The 20,362-nt window shown below is 40.8% G+C and overlaps 1 protein-coding gene across 1 annotated transcript in view; it reads left to right on the top strand.

The window, feature by feature from the left end:
- Positions 1-20,362, top strand: part of Colec12 (collectin subfamily member 12) — a 187,393-nt gene that overhangs the window by 144,176 nt on the left and 22,855 nt on the right. The window contains exons 3-5 of the mRNA XM_028759506.1: positions 7,761-7,883; positions 14,566-14,664; positions 15,911-16,957. Coding sequence (XP_028615339.1) covers positions 7,761-7,883; positions 14,566-14,664; positions 15,911-16,957 — 1,269 coding nt within the window. The remainder of the gene's footprint in view (positions 1-7,760; positions 7,884-14,565; positions 14,665-15,910; positions 16,958-20,362) is intronic.

Raw genomic sequence — 20,362 nt, 5'->3', positions numbered from 1 at the left:
GTGTATGCTTGGTTCCTGCAAGCTTGAACCACCAGCATTTGTTCGGGACATTGGAGGCTGGTCTTTGAGACCAGTGTACTCAATTTTAGAAAGAATACCTTCTAGAGGCAACTGACTTCTCTGGTTTCCAAGTTAAGCTTCTGAAGGCCTCTACATGCCTCATAGTTTGCCTGGAAATCACAGAGTTATCTTCTCATCCCGCTCCACCCTTTTCACAGAATACCGCCTTCCTTGGGGTAGGAGGACATGGTTATCCTATATGAAGGGTCAGCAAGCCTCTTGACCATAGACCTTCATAGCTGATCTTGGTCTTTCATGGAACAATGAACATTTATTTAGGATGGAATTGTCTTGCTTGCTGCTCAGGTATGACAACATAGCAAGAAAGAATTAAACCTGCAGAAGCCCCTGGGATCTGTCATAGTTAATGGGGACTACGTTTTATTGTTCATATCTGAGAAAGCTTTTCGCTCAACACATAAAATGTTCTGTGCTGCTTTATTCTGGCAGGATGCTTGTCATGCATATTTAACCCACTAGCTCCCTGTAATTTGCTTATTAGGCTTTTTTTCCCCTAGAAGTAAATAAGTTTGAAGAATGTGTGACAGAGCTGTGCCCTAAGTCCCAGCTCTTTGACATAGTTTGAAAAACAACTTGTTTGACCATCCAATTTTCTAAAGTCTGTAAAGTGTGGGTGGGACTCCTGCTCTCTGGGGTCATTAGAGGAATTGCAAGCAGCAAGGAGGGAGAGTTTGGTCCACATTGCTTCCCCAGAAATAACAGTTATTCTTAGCAATTCCTGTTTATGTTTGCAAGAAAATGTCTGTCAGCTTCTCTTCAAGTATGTGCATGGTGTGTATCTGTCTCAATTGTGTGGCAGGCTCTCGTGGACCAAGCTGGAGCCTGATCTGCAGAGTTCTTTCCATGCAAAGATTCAGAGCTTAATCACAGAAGTACACTGCATAGTAGTGCCAAATAACGAAGCTGTCAGGACTGCTGGAATCCATCGTCCATTCACTCTGTGCTGAAGAATGAAACAGCCAGGAATGCAGCCAGGAGGCAAGGGACCAGCTAGGAGAGCACATGGAAGAGATGACCTCTGCAGCCAGCAGAATCTTCTGCTCAGAATTGAAAGCATTTGTGGACAGCTCATCTGATAAAGAATTCTTATTATATAAAAACCACAAAGAAAAAATAATGGTGTTGTTTTGAGACACTGTCCATTCTGTCAGATACTCTATATTCTGAGTGGGACCATTACATCTGGTTTCTCCTATGGCAATTCTTTATTTAAAAAAAATTAAGGCAGAGTATAAATTATAAATCTTAAACAAATAATACTTACTCTTTAAAAATTTAAAGCCAAACCAGAGCCACTGCTCTTCTTTTTTATGTATATGAAAAAATAAATAGAAATAAACTATACTATGGGTAAACACATAGACTATTACAGAAAATTCATAATAAATATGGAAGGGTTTGCTCATAAAGCTAACTTCTAGCTAGTCATTTATTTCTGACTTGGATACATGGTCATGAATAGAATTGTTGAGAGAAGCACTGCTTGTTTGTACAGAAAGTAACATCATTGTCACTTCTTGTCCTGAGTCCATTTTTGTGATTTGTCATGTCACAGGGGAACTTGACATGCTAAGGTGTCCATCACTGGGATTTACATTTGGGAAACAAAATCACCTAATTATAAAAAGAATTTTACTAACAAAGTCCATATAACTAAATGACCTGTGTAATGAGGACAAGCCAACTGTTTGTGGGATGAAAGGTTTGGACATGTAACCTTTTGTGATTTCCTAACGTTGGAGCAGCTAGCCAGGATGTTAACTATTGTTTTGTTGCTGTGGAGGACAGTTATAATTATGTATAGGTATTTATTTGACTCATCAGTTTTTATTGTTAGAACCAAGTCATTCTCCTAGGCTTATGGGAATATATGCTACCACATAATAGATTAGTAACTATGGAAAAACCACATGAAAAGTTCATTTCAAATCTCAGATCAAAACTGTGGTCTTTGGGATTTTGCAATTTACCAACTTTGTGTTGCTTCTTTTTGGCCACATGGTCTTGATGACGATGCTACCCAACAAAGGACACTTGAGGTAATTAAAATGGCCTAGATTGTTCCACTGTGCCCCCAATGCAACCTCTACCTACTGAGGAAGAGACACAATCAGTGTGGATCCCATTTAATGAACAAGCTCATCTTTGGTGATAAACATGGCAGGCAAACACAATAGGGAAGAGAATGCTTTTGTTTTTCCCTTCTCAAAAAGATTGGAAAAACACACTGGGTTGGAGCCTGGACCATAACATTTGGGAGGGCTCCTTATGGAGAACCACAGCCAAAAGAAATTCTCTCTACTGATGAATTCCTCTGGCCCTCTATACTGGCATTCTTGGGGCATGTCAGTTATTCCTGCAACCAGCTAACCATGCCCTGGTTGGTTGCCCCATCCCACCCCATTCTTACTTAAAACATGTGTTATTGGAAACAGGACAACAGAGAGAACTTTTAAGTATAGATAGACACTGGAGAACAAATTGTCAGTTTTTCCTTAACTTCAGTTGGCTGTTCAAGTTCACCAGACTGGCAAACTGATTCTGGCTTCATGGGGCCCTCAAAGATTTTTGAATAATAAAGACTTGAACACTGCAAAATGCATTCAAACCATGAGCCAAAAAAATGGATTGGAGTGGACGTAGTTCTAGAGGATAGCCAGTGGGAAAGCATGGACCCCAAAGTCCCTTTCTGACTGTAGCCAGCTGCATTACAAATGTGCTGTTTGGGGCAGGATTTTCAAGAAGCTAGATCTCTTGGTGGTAAGGGGCGATGTTGCTCCACTTTGAACTGAAATCTCTGATGCACAGCATTCTGCAGATTGGTCCTGCTGCTCTTCCTCCACCTCCCCTGGCCCCCATGGGAACAAAGTCACTAGTCTCTGGAAAGTAATGCTAAGTAAACAAACACTACAAAGGCTGGTAACAAGGGGATATCTCTCTGAAATGTTTGGGTTTTTGTGACTATCTAAGTTCAAGGAAGAAGAGGTCCCCCAGCTCCGGGAACCTGCAGGGCCTTTGTAGTAGGCATCCATATATTTAGCCAGATGTGGTCCCAGGGGAGGGCAGAGAAGGAATGATAAAACAAAGTTCTTATTAAAAATAAGTCTCCTGAGGGAGAAAAAAACAAGCCAGAGAACGTGTGTCAAGTGTAAAGGGAGGCCAGGCAGTGCCATCTGATATTGATTAATGCTGATAGTCAGCTGTGAGAAATGCACATTGCCAGGAAGTACCCCTGTTCTTTGGAATGTGGGCCTGTGGCATACTATCTGGAAGCAGATCTTTGTGCATCCCACATGTAAAGACACCCCATGGCATCCCAGTGCTATTGCACAGAGGACAAGAGGGACAGATATATGTGATACACTCCAGACACTTGTCTTCTAATCTCCATTCACCTCCGTGGGCCTCATTTTCCCATCAGTAACACAGTGACACTTGTCTAGATGATCTCTGTACTACCCTGAAGCTCCCAGATTCTGTTGTTTATCATAATCTCTCCAACCAAATCTTCCAAGAGCCTTCTTGTAGAGGGTAAGAAGTCACCCTGAAGCCTCAAAACCCAAGAGAATGAGACCTACCGAAGCCTCAGCAGCATCTAATCTTTCTGCAGGAGATTGGTCCAACATCTGCCTGTCTATTCTCCTATCTTGTATTTTCCACCAAGAACAATGTGTTCTTTCTCAACATAGAATGTGTCATGTTTGCAGGACTACTTAAAATTCTTTCTCTCCAAGTTTTAATAGTGCTTTCACATCCTCTGAATATAAGAGGCTTTATTTTAATTATCCTTATGTATTTATGAATTTATTTATGTTTATGTGTGTGCTCATACTTGTGCACATGTGCACAAGTGAAGGTCAGAGGAAAACTTGTGGGAGTCACAATTGGTCCTACCATGTGGCACCTGGGATCAAATTCAGCCCCATCTGCAGTAAGCTTTACCTACTGAGCCATCTCAATAACCCAATTTTATCTTAAGCCACCAGATTACAGACACTTTGAGCTGGGAGTTTATATGTGTTTGTGTTCATTTGCTTGTTCAGCTTTTAGTTAAGGGTGAGGCATTAAAAGTTGTTTTTGTCTTTTCCTTCTTGACAAAGGTCATGAGGACAGCAATATTTTTAGCAGAGGATGAGGCTGGGTTCCAGTGGGAATGGAAAGGAAAGTCTCATGCTAAGACAGTGGCAGTGGGAACAGAGGATGAGCAGAGCAGAGATTGTGTGTAGTGCAGAGATGGAGGTTTGTAGAGGCTGACTCAAGTCAGAACCCTGGCTGTGGTGTGTGTAAGATGGCAACTATGCTCTCTCCACTAGACTTCCTTGCACCTTTTTCTATGGACTCCAGATGTTCCCCATAAAGGACTTCACACAGAACTTGGTACTGTGTTGGAATCCACCGAATACTAGGAAAGAAGGTGATAATGATGATGATGAAAATACCCTATAGGAAGATCAGTGGGGACCTGTCAATTGAAGAATAAGTAGAAGAGACACATTCGTGATATTTTTTAGTTTAACCACCTGTGCAGTTTGGATAATAGTACATAGGTTGGGTGGAAGTTGGAGATGTGTTTTGCAGATGTAGTCACTAGGGCAGCAAAGGACAAGAGACAGCACTGAGACACAGAAGTGGGTCTTAAAGAAGTAAGGTAGAAACTGGGGAGATGGCTCTGTGAATGAGAGTGGTTGTTCTACGGGAATGAGGACTAAGTTTGAAGCCCTAGCACCCATGTAAAAAGCTAGACATTGTTGTATGCCCCTGAAAACCCAGCATTAGGGTTAGAGACAGGCAGATCCTTCATGCTTACTAGCCAGCCAGCCTGACCACATGGTGATCTTTGGTTTACTGTAAGACCCTGTCTCTAGGCAATACCATTTCCCATCCAGTGGTAAATTATAATGAAAAAAACTGATTGATTGTATATGTGGTTGATGAAGGAATTTATTTTACAGCTTCATCTAAAAGCCATCAACAAATTGGTAGCTTACGGTCATGATCAGCTTCTGAATGAAACTCCTTATCCCTTAGATTGTGGTCCTCAGGTGACATCACCTGAACCTTGCTAAATGTGGCTCCTCTCTCAGCTTTTCTGGATTGAAATCTGCATTTTAAAACTATAATATTGGAAGCCCTTTCAATTTTGAGAAATTGATCTCCTGGGATGTTAGACATTCACACTCTCAACTGCCTTTCTCAGACCCCCTTAGTCAGAAAGGCTGTGGTAAGGAACCCTTCAAGTGATTCTGGTGCCCCTCCAAACCCTGAAAACCCTGCATAAGACATGGGAACAATGGATTGGGCTCCTTCTTGCCTGTAGCACAGAGCACTGGGGAGGTGGCTGAACCCTGAGAGCTAAGCTTCAGTCATCGTTACCACATTGTGCTTATCCTCATTTTGAAGTAAACACAGCTGAAGAGCTCTTCCCTGGAGAGACCTAAAACGACACACCAAAAAAGAGGCTTTGACGACAGCTTCATGACTGCCATCAGAAGTTATGAATGTAGTTCTAGATCAGTACTGTATGTTCTGTCCCTCCTGTGAGATGCTATGAGTACAACAGGCAAGGAAGCAGTTTAGGCAAATGAGGACTGTCCTGATATCATGACCCTCCTTGGTGCAATGAGAGTTTCACATTAAAATATCCACAGTCTTTATCTTCTGCATTTCTAATCAATCAGATGGAAAGTTAGCGCTTCCTGGGTTAATTTCTAGAGTCTCTTGCAGCATAAGTGCTGGTTCATCCATATAAACTGGGCTTTTTTTTTTCAGAGTTGAACTATAAGCAATTAAAATGTACCTCATTTCATTAAAATTATTTATGAAATTTTGTTTTCATAAAAAAAATCCATTTTTTTCCTGTAGTGGCTATTCAGAATACTGTGGTGACTCAACTAAGACTTACTGCCTGTTTTGTATTCCTGCGATGCAGAAAATATTTTTATATTGAACATTTGATGATAACAACATGTTTTTTTCCTATAGATTCTAGTGTATTACAATCAATGGCATGTCAATAAACCAGAGTTTTGTGTAGTGAGTGGTAAAAGGTAAAATTCTTTATAGAATGCTCATTTCTAGAGTATAAATACTCCCTTTGGGTCTGATATTATATTATGTTATTGTCAGATTTAACAGCCAAGAGCCAAATTTAACCATTGAAAAATAAAGAACAATTTAACACACTTCCACGATAAGCATTAAGGCCTGAATCTGATTTTTAACTGTTGTTTGAAGTATTTTTGTATAATAGGAATGTATATTAACAAATTATTGTTATAAGGCCCGCTAAGCAGCTTAGCAGGTAAAGGCACTCACTGCCTAGCCTGGTTACCTGAGTGTGGTCCCTAGGACCCACATGGCAGACAGACAGAACCATCTCCTACAAGCTATTGGCTGCAGACCTCCATACACACAAAGTAGCACATGCTCATACACATACAAATAAATAAATAGTATGTAATTTTACAAATGGTGGATTATCTGTTGTCAAAGAGGCTTCCTTATGCAGCTGGTGGGATCAGATGCAGAGACCCATACCCAAACATTAGGGGAGCTTGGGGAATCCTGCGGAAGCAAGGGAGGAAGGATTGTAGGAGCCAGAGGGGTCAAGGACACCAAGAGAACATAGCCCACAGAATCAACTTAGCAGGACTCATAGGGGTTCACAGAGACTGAGGGGACAGTCATGGAGCTTGTGTAGGTCTGCATTAGGTCCTCTGCACACATGCTGCAGTTGTTTACCGTAGGGTGTTTGTGGAACTCCTAACAGTAGGAGTGGGAGTGTCTCTGATTCTTGCCTGCTTTGGGGACCCTTTTCCTCCTCCTAGGTTGCCTCATTCAGCCTTTATATGAGGATTTGTGCCTAGTTTTACTGCGTCTTTTTATACAATGTTTAGTTGATATCCCTAGGAAGCCTGCTCTTTTCTGAAGGGAAATGAAGGAGCAATGACTCTAGGAAGAGGGGGAACAGGAGGGGTAAACTGGGAGGAGTGGAGAGAGGGGAACCTGTGTTCAAGATGTACAGTATGAAAGAAAAATAAGTAAAAAAAATGCTTGATTAACATAGTGGAGTGTTATTTGAAGTTGTAACTATGACAACATGATGTAATATTAATGGGCTGAATTGCTGCAGTGGTGATTTTAACTTCAAAATATTTTCATGGTATTAGGAGGGCATATGGTAAAAACTCTTGTTACTTAATGGTATTTAAATTGAAGTTATTGTCATGGTTAGTGTTAATTTTCAAACTGGAATCATCCAGGAGACAAGCTTCCAGGAACATCTTGTATGAGATCACTTAACCTCCAGGCATGCCTGTGAAAAGCTGTACTGATTGAGTTCATTGAAATGGGAAGGCCTATCCCCAAGGCAGACGATGGTCACCTAGACAGGGGTCCTGGGCGGTGTGAACAGGAGACGGTGAGCTGAGGATGAACATTCATTGCTATCTGCGTCTGACCTGGATGCAGTGGGACCAGCTGCCTCTGTGACTCCCGTATCATGATGGAGGTGCCATGAGCTGCAAGCCAAACTAAACCTTTTCTTCCTTACCTCTCTTCTTTGTCAGGATATGCTCTAACAGTATCAAGAAAAATAGTCAAGATATGCTTTAACAAAGATACTGTTTGAAATGATGTTTTTATTTAATAGTATTAAATTCTGACTATTTTTTTTACAGGTATTCAGGAGGGGACACAGTGTACCAAATGTAAAAATAACTGGGCACTGAAGTTTTCGATTATATTATTATACGTTTTGTGTGCCTTACTGACCATCACAGTAGCCGTTTTGGGATATAAAGGTAAGCACCCTTTCTTTTCTCACTCCAAATAGCAAGGAGGTATGAAATTTAAACACAAAAAAATATCTTTGGAAGTATGCTGTACAGTTGGCCCTGATATTTATAGGTAATTAGATTTAAGTCTCTTGATCCCTCCAAGAAACTCAGAATGTTTAGATGCTATCATTCCTTAGTGCAGGGCTGGCACATGTAACCGGTATACACCCTCCCACATATTCTATGTCACTTCTAGATGATTTGTAATACCTAATATAAGAGAATGCTATGTAGACAGTTGCTATACTGTATTTAGAAAATAATGCCCAAAATAATTGGTATATGTTCAATGCAAATATTATTTATGATATTTTTTGTTGTTTTGCTTTTTGTTTTTTATTGTACTATATTTTTGTGTTTCTTTTCTGTTTGCTTGTTTGTTTGTTTCATTGTTTTATTATTATTATTCACTTTACATCCCAATCGCTGTCCCCCCTCCCAGGCCCCTTCCCACAGCCCCTCCCCAAACACCTCTCTCTCCTCTGAGAGAGTAGAGGCCCCCTTGAGTATCTCCCCATCATAGCACATCAAGTGTCTGCAGGGCTAGGCACTTCTATTTATGATATTCTGGTCTAAAATTCATGAACCTCACAAACTCCATCTTTGGGTACTGAGATCTTAGCTGTGGATGGAACAGTTTTAATTCACTTCATAATCATGACAACCCTTTATGTGTTCAGAATGTTTTCCCCTCTTTGTTGCTTTTTCCCACTTTTCCCAGCCATCCCCTCATCCTCTATTTGTTTGGGGTTTTTTTGCTTTTTTTTTTTAATTGTCTTCTCTGCCTCTAAGAGGTTCTGAAGAAAACTGCAGTCACCACTGAGGGAAGCACTCCTGACAGAGGAGAATACTCAGGCTCTCCAGGGACATGGCTCACCCAACCCGTGATTGACCCTTTTGCCTTTTTCTACAGTATATTCTGTCACTATTGTTTATGAAGATCCATAAAAGCACTGCCCTATAGAGATTGAACTTAACAGGCAGCAGCACCACTTTCATCTGCTTAATAAAATGTCAGGCCTACCATGTCTGATTAAGGTAGAGGTGATTTTCCTCCAAAGTTTCCAGACTTGCTGCCTTCTTACCCTCCCTCCCTCCCCACCGTATTGGAATAGCTCTACCATGTGATCCATGTGCTGGATCACTGTTCTGAGGACTCTGTGGACCCGAATGACTTCTTACCTCTCATGTCTCAGATACATGTCTCACTAGAAGCTCCAGAGTAGAGGCTCCTATTTGTTTCCCTAGTGAGCTTCTTCACTTTAGGCCCTGTTAAACTATATATATCATCATAGCTAGTGTGTCTGGCTTGTTTGGCTTAACACCAAAACTAAGGATTTTACAAAAACTGTCTTTTATTTATGAAATCTCTAACTAGTACCTACAACTCAGGGTTTACTTATTAGGCACCCAGGAAAGTTAGCCACATGAGAGGGTGGATAGATGAATGGATGGACAGATGGAAGATTGGAGCTGGTTTCTATGAAGATAAAAAACAGATACCTAGGCATCGCTGAGACAGTCTATATAGGGGATTGCTGTTCTTCAAAGCACTACCCAGGCACCTAACATCCTGGAGATCAGTTTGGCCCACTGTGTGGGTGTAATCTTACCAGGGTGAAGGAAGAAGACATGTGGGGAGCAGATGACATCTTGACACCATTTCCCTCCATTCCTCTGGCTTCTGCTGACAAAAAGAAGAAGAAGATAATGCAGTATATATTTGTGGTCACCAGTGCCAGCTTAGTAAACTCAAAGTTGACATTCTCCAGATGCTCTTTCCCGTTACATGCAGTGATTCCTTTTCTTGCTGATAAGATTCTGGTGACCCCAGTGTTGTAGGAGGCAGAAAGATAAGCCCTAGTCCTCCCTCCACAGAACCCTGCTTTGATGGCTAGAAAAGCACTGCTCTGTTAAATAAAAGAAGAAAAATATGCAGTAAAAGTCATCCAAGAAGGTGTCTCTCTGAAGAGGGTGAAAGGAAACAAAACTCTCTTAATCAGGGTTGGCAAAGGCTGTTTCTGCAGTTTTCCTCAAAACTGTTCTTTGCCTCTCCTTTCATTTTACTTTTGTAGCTATGTGTTAGGATCTAATGAAGGGAATTTGCCAAACAAGCTGGAGGGTCACTTAGTCACTCAGATGCAGTCTATATAATGGGTGTGACTATGAGCCTCAGGACTTGGTTTGGACAGTTGCAATCTGATATATCCTCCATCTTAGACTCATTAGTCAGTGAGCCTACATGAAGGGCATCATGTCTTAAGCTCTTCAGTAAGTCACACTCCTCCCAGTACAGTCCCTAACCATGAAAATTCCATTCTATTACCCTGCCCAGCAGGCCCTTCTTAAAATGCTTAGAAGAATAAAGGCGCAAATCTCAATAAATCATCATGTCTCCATTGCCTCAAAGTTCCTGATCACTGTCTGTCTGACACCTCACTGCTAAACTTTACTGGCCTAGTGTGGACAAGAGGGAGGCACAGACACATCAAAGCATACCACAGGGCCCTTGAGAATTTGGGATGATGACCCCTCCCCTCAAACTTTGTGTTTCTCAGTGATGAATCCTGAGATAGTGTTAACGGTAGAAATGTCTTTGATGAGTTCCAAGGTTGTGTAACTGCTGATACTAGAATTCCGAGGAACTGTTGAAAGAGAGCCTTTCTCTCCCTGCACCTTGATTTGTCAGGATGGCACAAGCATTTTGAAGCAGCACATGGGAGCTCTGTGCTCTAATCTTGTTCCCAGACTCAAGGAGGAACCATGGCCTGTCTTTAATACTTATCTTTAATATTGTATCTTTAATACTGTATCTTTAATACTTAGCACGATACCAGATACGTAAATAACATCTGTTGATGATAACTTTAAAATCATGGCTTCATGATTGTTCCCCCTGTAGGGATTCTCCTTTATTAAGGGAAATTAGAGTGAAGAAAGAAATATTAAAGAAAAATTTGTATAGAGTCAAAGAAGACATGGATTTTAGAGGTTCATCTCCTAGCCTGATGTCTCTTTTAGACTCTTTTTGGTTTTTTTTTTTTTTTGGGGGTCTTTTTTTTTTTTTTTTTTGGTTTTTCAAGACAAAAACCAAACCACAGAGTTTCTCTGTGTAGCCCTGGCTGTCCTGGAACTCTCTGTAGACCAGGCTGGCCTCAAACTCAGAAATCCGCCTGCCTCTGTCTCCCAAGTGCTGGGATTAAAGGCGTGCTCCACCACTGCCCAGCCTCTTTTAGACTCTGTGTTATTCTGGGATGTTTTTTTTTTTTACTATTTCTAAAACTCAGTTTCCTTCTCTATAAAACAGGAGTAGTAGGAGCTAACTGCAGTGATGGCATAGCACATGTAGCCCAAGCTAGGGATTTCACTTATTATTTCATATCATAAAAGCAAAGAGACTATTGTTATTGTCATTCCAAGATTCAGTTGATGTGTTTCAGACTCAAGAGAGAGACAAAACTTAATGTCATAGGGTAGACCTTAAGAAAAGAGTGTAAACAGAATGGGTAAGGAGGAGGCTAGTGTCCAGACCAAGGGATAGTAGCAAAGTGTAAAGATATTGCCATGCAGCTGTTGGGGAGTGTTCAGTGGGCACGTGAAGAGGGCTGATCTTCAGGTGTACTGACTGAACTGCCACTGATGTTTTCCACACCAGAAACAGTTTCCAATTGAGGAACCCCATGGACAGCCAAAATGCTGGCACCCCTTCTATGCTGCCTCTTTGTTTTTGTTATCAGAATATGATCTAGAAACAGGTCTTTATACACTTAGAGTTTCTAGGATAAGACACAAACCACAGCTATTATGCTCCTGGTTGAAATTTTGTGTTGTAAATTAGGGAGAAATTGAGGAGGATGCTGTGTGCTAGTGCAGTTTTAGTTCTAGATTCCTGTCAGCCTGGGGTTTTATGCACTTGCATACTGCAAGAGTCACAGCCCAGCAGTTTACAGCTTTATACCAGGGTGCTATTTTTAAACACAGACACACACACACACACACACACACACACACACATGGGGCTGCTTTATTAACACTTATGAGCAGGACACAGCATTTCCTTTCCTCATGGAAATAAACTATCAGTTGCTTTGTTCTTCTCCTTCTCCTTCTTTTTCTCCTTCTCCTTCTTTTTCTCCTTCTTCTTCTTCTTCTTTTTAAGTAAGAGTATTATTCCCTTTATCCTAAGTATACTTGAATTATGTGTCCACACCAGTTATGTGTTTTTACAAACTAAAATGAAAGAAAAATTAGAGAGAGTGGAAAGTGACCAACTGTCAGCATATTTCAGATTTCTTTGGCATTCAGGAAAGAGGTGGGACTTGAAATTCTGTGTGTGGTTTGAGGACAGAATAAGGCATATGTTTTTATCTGAGAGTCAAAACTGAGTTTAATCTTGTAAACACTTTTATTTAGCTTTGGTAAATCCATAAAATGCATTTTGTTCTACAAAATTTCCAAGGATTCAGGAGCATGTATGCCTATCACACAGCCCCTGGACCTCTGTGTCCACGTAGTAATTTTTGCTTTATGAGTATATATATATATATGGGGGTGGGTGGTTATGTACATATGTGTGCAGTACCAATGGAGACCAGAAGAGGGCGTCAGATGCCCTGGATCTGGAGTTAGAGGCAGTTGTGAGCCATTTAATATGGGTGCCGATATCTGAATTCTGGTCCTCTGCAGGAACAGTATTCAGTCCTAACCACTGACTTGTCTCTCCAACGCCTGTGTGGAAAGTTTAGAAACAATAGTAATAATTCAACAAAGTATCGTACGGAGCCAGTGCTGAAGCCTCCCTGGTTAATTGTCTTACATGTTGACCTCTATAACCTATAGCTCAGCTAGGTTTCCTAGACCTCAGCAAATTCTCACTTTTTAAAATAAATGGCATAATAACTATTTATTAAGTACCATACAATGAGGTAAGAGCTAGAGATATATCTGCAGATAGTCCCCAACTTTCCCTAGTTTATCAGCTCATAATAGTGTAAGGCAGGACACGCTATAAAAACGATGGTTTGAATTTTGTTTTTTTCCCCCTGATAGTGATGTATATTATGCTCCTCCATAACTTAAATCAATTTAAAAAGAAAACAAACAAACAAACCAGGGATGAGGACTGTAGGCTGCGAAGAGCACATGGCAAAGCTCAAATGAGGAAGAACAGTGAGAGCACTTCAAGGAGTTCACTGAGGCCAGACTAAACACCTGATGGAAAACAGTGTGAGCTTCTCCAGAGTCAGTGCCAGGATCCAAGGAGCAAGTTCATTTTTGGATCACATATAATCTGCTTCCTGAAAGGAGCCAGGAGAATCTCCCCATATAGACATGCATGGATAAAACACATCGATACGTAGTGAAACCTGTGTCATTGATCTTGCAAATATTATACAAAATATTCATGTTTCTAAAAATTCATTTTATAAAGTCATTCAAAAGTGATAACAAAGACACTTATAACCTGAGTATGTTGACCCATGCACATGGTTCTGCTATGACAGCTGAGGCAGGAAGTAACTGCATTGTTTACTTAGGATACTTTCAGTTGAAAGTGGGTTTATCAGACATAATTCCATCATAAGTTAGGGACCTCTAAATAATCTTAGTAAACAAGCCATGACAGCGTAGTGTGTAGGTTCTGGAATAAGGAACAGGATACTATCTTAGGGAATTCTGCAAGGTGCAGCTTAATTGGTGTTAAGACTGGGCAACATAGTGAGATGTCATCTCTAAACAAATAAACTTACACCCCTACACACACATGAATGCATAACAGCCAGGCCTCTATTGGATGCCAGGCTGCTGGAGGTTAGGTGTCATGGAAGTCACTTCTAGAGAAATAGCCTATTAGTCGCTTAATGGACAAACATGAAGTCCTGACCACAGAGAACAACTCAGAAGTGAAGCCTTGTTTAGCTGCATCACTATCCTGCTGTAGAATCACAAAAATGGTTTGTTTTTTTAAAAACAATGTTTTAAGTCAATGAATCATCATCATTTAGACATGGGAATTAACAAGTTTTAAGTTTAATTTTCATTAATTAATGAAAATGGATTTTAGGGCTAGGTATAGAACTCATAATAACCAAGAGTGATTGATAGTCTTGACTTTCGGTCCCTTCTCAGACACCTTTGTGTATATATTTGAGTCAAGTTATTCTGCTGGCCTCCAATTCACAGAGACCCACCTGTGTCTGACTTCCAAGAGCTGGGTTAGAAGAGTGTGCCACCATACCCAGCTAAGCCAGTTCCTTGCCAGTGGAGTGAGGAATGCTGAGGAGCTGAAAAGTCTTAGAACTTTGTGAATGATGACAGAGTTATATGTCTCCACATGGAGAGATTAACAGAGGAGTTGATGCATGCCAGAGGGCTTCAGTACATTAAAAGTTAATCCAAACACTTTCTAAAGCTTCCATGATACTACAAACTCAAAAGAACAGGTACAGATATGTGATTTTCTGACAAGTAAGTTGTATCACTGGACTTTGACCTGCTGTTTTTCTAAAGAACAGCTTCCTCTATATTTGATCTCAGCTTTGTATTTCAAATCTGCTTTCTTCTATAATGAAATTATCTTGTCTTGGAACTGAGAAACCAATGTGAGCAGATAAGCCAACTAATGTTTTCTTTTCCCAAATCTTAGTTGTAGAGAAAATGGACAATGTCACAGATGGCATGGAGACATCTCGCCAGACTTATGACAACAAGCTCACTGCTGTGGAAAGTGACCTGAAGAAATTAGGTAAACTGCAGCAAGAGTGAACCATTGAGTGGAGGGAGTCCCCATGTGAGCAGTGACAGCTTTTCAGAATGGTGATGCATTTAGGGTTTCTGTTGTTGCATGCTGCGTCTTTCCTTGCCTCTTCATTGTAATACTTCCATTTTTTAAAGTAAGGACTCCCACCTTAAAATTTTATGCACCATATAAAATCTGCTCCCCACTCTTGGCTGAACACAACCATTAAGTCCTGCCTCTAAAAAGCTGGGATTAACCTATACCCAGCAGAGCAGACTTTTAATATAAAAGATTGTAGCCTGTTCGGTTTCCTTTTTTTTTAATGATTCACTTATTTTATTTTATGTGCATTGGTGTTTTGCCTGCATGTATGTCTGTGAAAGGGTTTGGATCCTCTAGAATTGGAGTTACAGTTGTGAGCTGTCATATGGGTGCTGGGAATTGAACCCAAATCCTCTGGAAGAGCAGCCACTGCTTTTACCCACTGAACTATGTCTTCAGCCCTGCCTGTTTGGTTTCTTGATATTTGCTTTCAATTATTAAAAGGATAAACTTCAGCTCAAATGATATATACAGCTTTATAAGTATGATTCTGCTCTTGAAAATTGCTAGTAATTTCTAGCATTCAAATTATTAAATATCCACTGAGCCAAAGAATTTGTATTGCAAAATCTTTTAGGAATTTCATTAGTTTTAACCCCAGTTCATCATTTTTATTGACAGAAAAAACAATTTGAATTTTGGTAAATTTGGAAGGTTGATTTCTTATAAGTAACACCCTGCCTGGTATCCTAGCATCTGAGAAGTCCCCCTCTGTCTTTGAAAAAAGTGTCCACTCAAGCTTGTAAGTCCTGTGCTGGACACTACAGACCCCATTTCAAATAGATACAGATTCTTAGTAATAAAGCCTAGCCTGCATGTACCACAAACTTTACATCTAAAATACAGTACTCCTAGTGAAGTGTATGGTATCGTTACTTAAGATTACATTTATTTGTTTGGTTGGTTAAGGAGGCATACACACGCCACAGCATGCATGTAGAGATTGGAGAGCAAATGAGTTATAAGAGTTATAATAGTTATAAGTTACTCTTCCTCCACTATGTAGGTTCAGGAATTGAACTCATTTTGTTAGGTCTGACAGGAAATGCCTTTACCCACTGAGCCATCTCTCTGGCCCATATCTGGGAATCTGGCCTTGCCTGAGCATCTCTGTACCACTAGTCTAAGTAACAAGCATCTCTTCTTCCAGGGGACCAAGCTGGGAAGAAAGCTCTAAGCACCAACTCTGAGCTTTCTACCTTCAGATCAGATATTATGGATCTCCGTCAACAACTTCAGGAGATCACAGAAAAAACCAGTAAGAACAAAGATACGCTGGAGAAGTTACAAGCAAATGGGGACTCATTGGTTGATAGGCAGAGTCAACTGAAGGAAACTCTGCAGAATAATTCTTTCCTCATCACCACTGTCAACAAAACTCTCCAGGCATATAATGGTTATGTCACAAATCTGCAACAAGATACTAGTGTGCTCCAGGGCAATCTGCAAAGCCAAATGTATTCTCAGAACATGATTATCATGAACCTCAACAACCTGAACCTGACCCAGGTTCAGCAGAGGAACCTTATCACAAATCTGCAGCAGTCTGTGGATGACACAAGCCTTGCCATCCAGCGAATTAAGAATGACTTCCAAAATCTGCAGCAGGTTTTCCTTCAAGCCAAGAAGGACACCGATTGGCTAAAGGAGAAAGTACAGAGCTTGCAGACATTGGCTGCCAACAACTCTGCCCTGGCCAAAGCCAACAATGATACCCTGGAGGATATGAATAGCCAGCTTAGCTCATTCACAGGTCAGATGGACAACATTACCACTATCTCACAGGCCAACGAGCAGAGCCTGAAAGACCTTCAGGACTTACACAAGGATACAGAAAATAGGACAGCTATCAAGTTCAGCCAACTTGAGGAACGCTTCCAGGACTTTGAGACAGATATTGTGAACATCATTAGCAACATCAGCTATACAGCCCATCACCTGCGGACACTGACCAGCAATCTGAATGACGTTAGGACCACTTGCACAGACACCTTGACCAGACACACAGATGACCTGACCTCCTTGAATAACACACTAGTCAACATCCGCTTGGACTCTGTTTCTCTCAGGATACAGCAAGACATGATGAGGTCAAGGTTAGACACTGAAGTGGCCAACTTATCAGTGGTTATGGAAGAGATGAAGCTGGTTGACTCCAAGCATGGTCAGCTCATCAAGAACTTTACCATTCTACAAGGTAAGTATAAATTCTGTATTTGGATTTATGTCTATTGATTGTATAACAAATTGTTCTAAAATATGGGAATTTAAAACAAATATGTATTATATACTAGGTTTTATGAATTGGGAACATAAAACCCACGTGCATGTGTGCATGTGTCTGTGTGTCTATGTGTGTGTCTATGTCTGTGTACATATGTATGTATCTGTATGAGTCTATGTGTCTGTCTGTATGCCTGTATGAGTGTTTGTCTGTGTGTCTCTGCACATTTGTGTGTGTGTGTGTGTGTGTGTGTGTTTCTGTGTGGTTATAGTTAAGATGTTAGCTGGGGCTACCATCATCTGAAGGCTTGATAGGTGTGGGACATGGATCTAACATGGCTTATTCACATAGCCCTCAGCAGGAACCTCAGTTTATCACCAAGTGAGTTTCCTTAGTGTTGTAACAACAGGGAAGCTAGCTGCCTCCAAAGTACGTGATTCAAAAAGAGAAAAATGGAAACTACCTTGTAACTTCACCTCAGTAGACATGCTCTTAGCACACTGGTCATCCATAATCCCAGTACTTGAGAAGCTTGGGAAGGAGAATTCTTAAATTTAAAGTCAGCCTAGGCCACAAAGTCAAACCTTTTTCAAGGAAAAAATAAATAAATATTCAGATGCTTGTAATCCCAGCAGTAAAGAGGCAAAGACAGGAAGATTGGGAGTTCAGTGTGAGTTCACAGAAGATGGAAACAGAGTAACTGGCATAGAAAATGAGTTTTGCTGTCATTCAGGGTACCTATGGCTTGAATTCAAATTTATTTCCAACAATAAACTGCCATCGTAGGTTTGAAGGTACAAGAACAAATGGATGCTCTGCTTCTCTATCCAGGACATACAAAGATGGCCAGATAGATGTTGAACTTTTGGTAGCTCAACCTAAAAGAATTTTAAAGCCTCTGAAGTTGGAGGACAAGTGTTCATTCTTGACTTTCAAAAAGGGAATAAAAGGTAGACTGTATTTTAGTGGAGGATTTGCTTTCAAGCCTAAAATAGTTGAAGAAGGAATTAGAGAAAGAATTTGTGAGCTTTTAAGAAACTTACTTTCGCCTTTTGGCTGGAGCAGACACCTAGCTGGTCTCCTGCTGTGGGGACACCTTGTCCTGAGCCATCCTAGAGGAGCCACTGCACTCAGAGCAGCGGGTAAGAAACCTCGCCCACTACCCTACGCCCCAGAGTTACAACTGGGAGCCAGGGGTGCTCAGGAACCATCAGCCACCCAACCCCCCCCCCCACTGTAATACTACTTCCCTTCCACCCTGTGCCTGGTCCTTTTGGCTGGGCAGACACCTAACTGGTCTGCTCCTGTGGAGATACCTTATCCTGAGCCATCCTAGAGGAGCTGCTGCACGCAGAGCAGTGGACAAAGTACCCTGAGCCATTCTAGAAGACTCACTCCACTCAGAGCAGTGAACACCTAGCTGGTCTGCTCCTGTGACGACACCATATCCTGAACCATCCTAGAGGAACCACTGCACCCAGAGCAGCAGGATTTGAGGATCCCAGAGCCAGCATGAGTCCCAGGAGTTCTTCCATCAAGGAACTTAGGATCACAAGATCATAGAAACATCTGGACTCTGAGGAGTTCTGACACAAGCAAGATAACTGGAAAGGCAGACTCCAGTCAGACACAGTGAGCACAGGTAACACTAGAGTTAACCAGATGTCGAAAGGCAAGCGCAAGAACACAAGCAACAGAAACCAAAGTTACTTGGCATCATCAGAACCCAGTTCTCCCACCATAGCAAGCCCTGGACACCCCATCACACAGGAAAAGCAGGATTCAGAATTAAAATCACTTCTCACGATGATGATAGAGGATTTTAAGAAGGACATGAGTAACTCCCTTAAAGAAGTACAGGAGAGCACAAGTAAACAGGTAGAAGCCATTAAAGAGGAAACACAGAAATCCCTTAAAGAACTGCAAGAAAACACAATGAAGGAATTAAACAAAACCACTCAGGACCTGAAAATGGAAATAGAAACAATAAAGAAATCTCAAAGGGAGACTACCCTGGAGATAGAAAATGTAGGAAAGAGATCAGGAGTCACAGACGAAAGCATCACCAACAGAATACAAGAGATAGAAGAGAGAATCTCAGGTGCAGAAGATACCATGGAAAACATTGACACAACTGTCAAAGAAAATGCAAAATGCCAAAAGCTCCTAACCCAAAACATCCAGGAAATCCAGGACACAATGAGAAGACCAAACCTAAGGATAATAGGTATAGATGAGAGTGAAGATTCCCAACTTAAAGGGCCAGTAAATATCTTCAACAAAATTATAGAGGAAAACTTCCCTAACCTAAAGAACTAGATGTGCATAAACATACAAGAAGCCTACAGAACGTCAAACAGACTAGACCAGAAAAGAAATACCTGCTGTCACATAATAATCAAAACATCAAATGCACTAAACAAAGAAAGGATATTAAACACAGTAAGGGAGAAAGGTCAAGTAAGATATAAAGGCAGACCTATAAGAATTACACCAGACTTCACACCAGAGACTATAAAAGTGAGAAGATCCTGGACTGATATCATACAGACCCTAAGGGAACACAAATGACAGCCCAGACTACTATACTGACGAAAACTCTCAATCACTATAGATGGAGAAACCAAGATATTCCATGACAAAACCAAATTTGCACAATATCTTCCCACAAACCTAGCACTTGAAAGGATAATTGATGGAAAACACCAACACAAGGAAGGAAACTACAACCTAGAAAAACCAAGGAAGTAATCTTCCAACAACCCCAAAAGAAGATAGCTACAAAAACATAATTCTGACTCTAATAACAAAAATAACAGGAAGCAACAATCACTTTTCCTTAATATCAATAGACTCAATTCTCCAATAAAAAGACATAGACTAACAGACTCGGTACTTAAACAGACCCAGCATTTTGCTGCATACAGGAAGCGCACCTCAGTGACAAAGATGGATACTACCTCAGAGTGAAAGGCTGGAAAACAATTTTCCAAGCAAATGGTACCAAGAAATAAGCTGGAGTAGCCATCCTAATATCAAATAAAATTGACTTTCAACCAAAGGTTATCAAAAAAGATAAGGAAGGACACTTCATACTCATCAAAGGAAAAATATACCAAGAAGAACTCTCAATTCTGATTATCTATGCTTCAATGCAAGAGCACCCACATTCATAAAAGAAACCTTGCTAAAGCTCAAAGCACACATTGCACCTCACGCAATAATAGTGGGGGACTTCAACACCCTACTCTCAGAAATGGACAGATCATGGAAACAGAAACTAAACAAAGACATAGTGAAACTAACAGAAGTTATGAAACAAATGGATTTAACAGATATATATAGAACATTTCATCCTAAAACAAAAGAATATACCTT

This window comes from Grammomys surdaster, unplaced genomic scaffold, assembly GCF_004785775.1.
Source record: "Grammomys surdaster isolate TR1022 unplaced genomic scaffold, NIH_TR_1.0 126298, whole genome shotgun sequence".
Lineage (NCBI taxonomy): Eukaryota > Metazoa > Chordata > Mammalia > Rodentia > Muridae > Grammomys > Grammomys surdaster.
The sequence above is the reverse complement of the archived record's forward strand: the minus strand, read 5'-3'. Positions and strand labels throughout refer to the sequence as shown.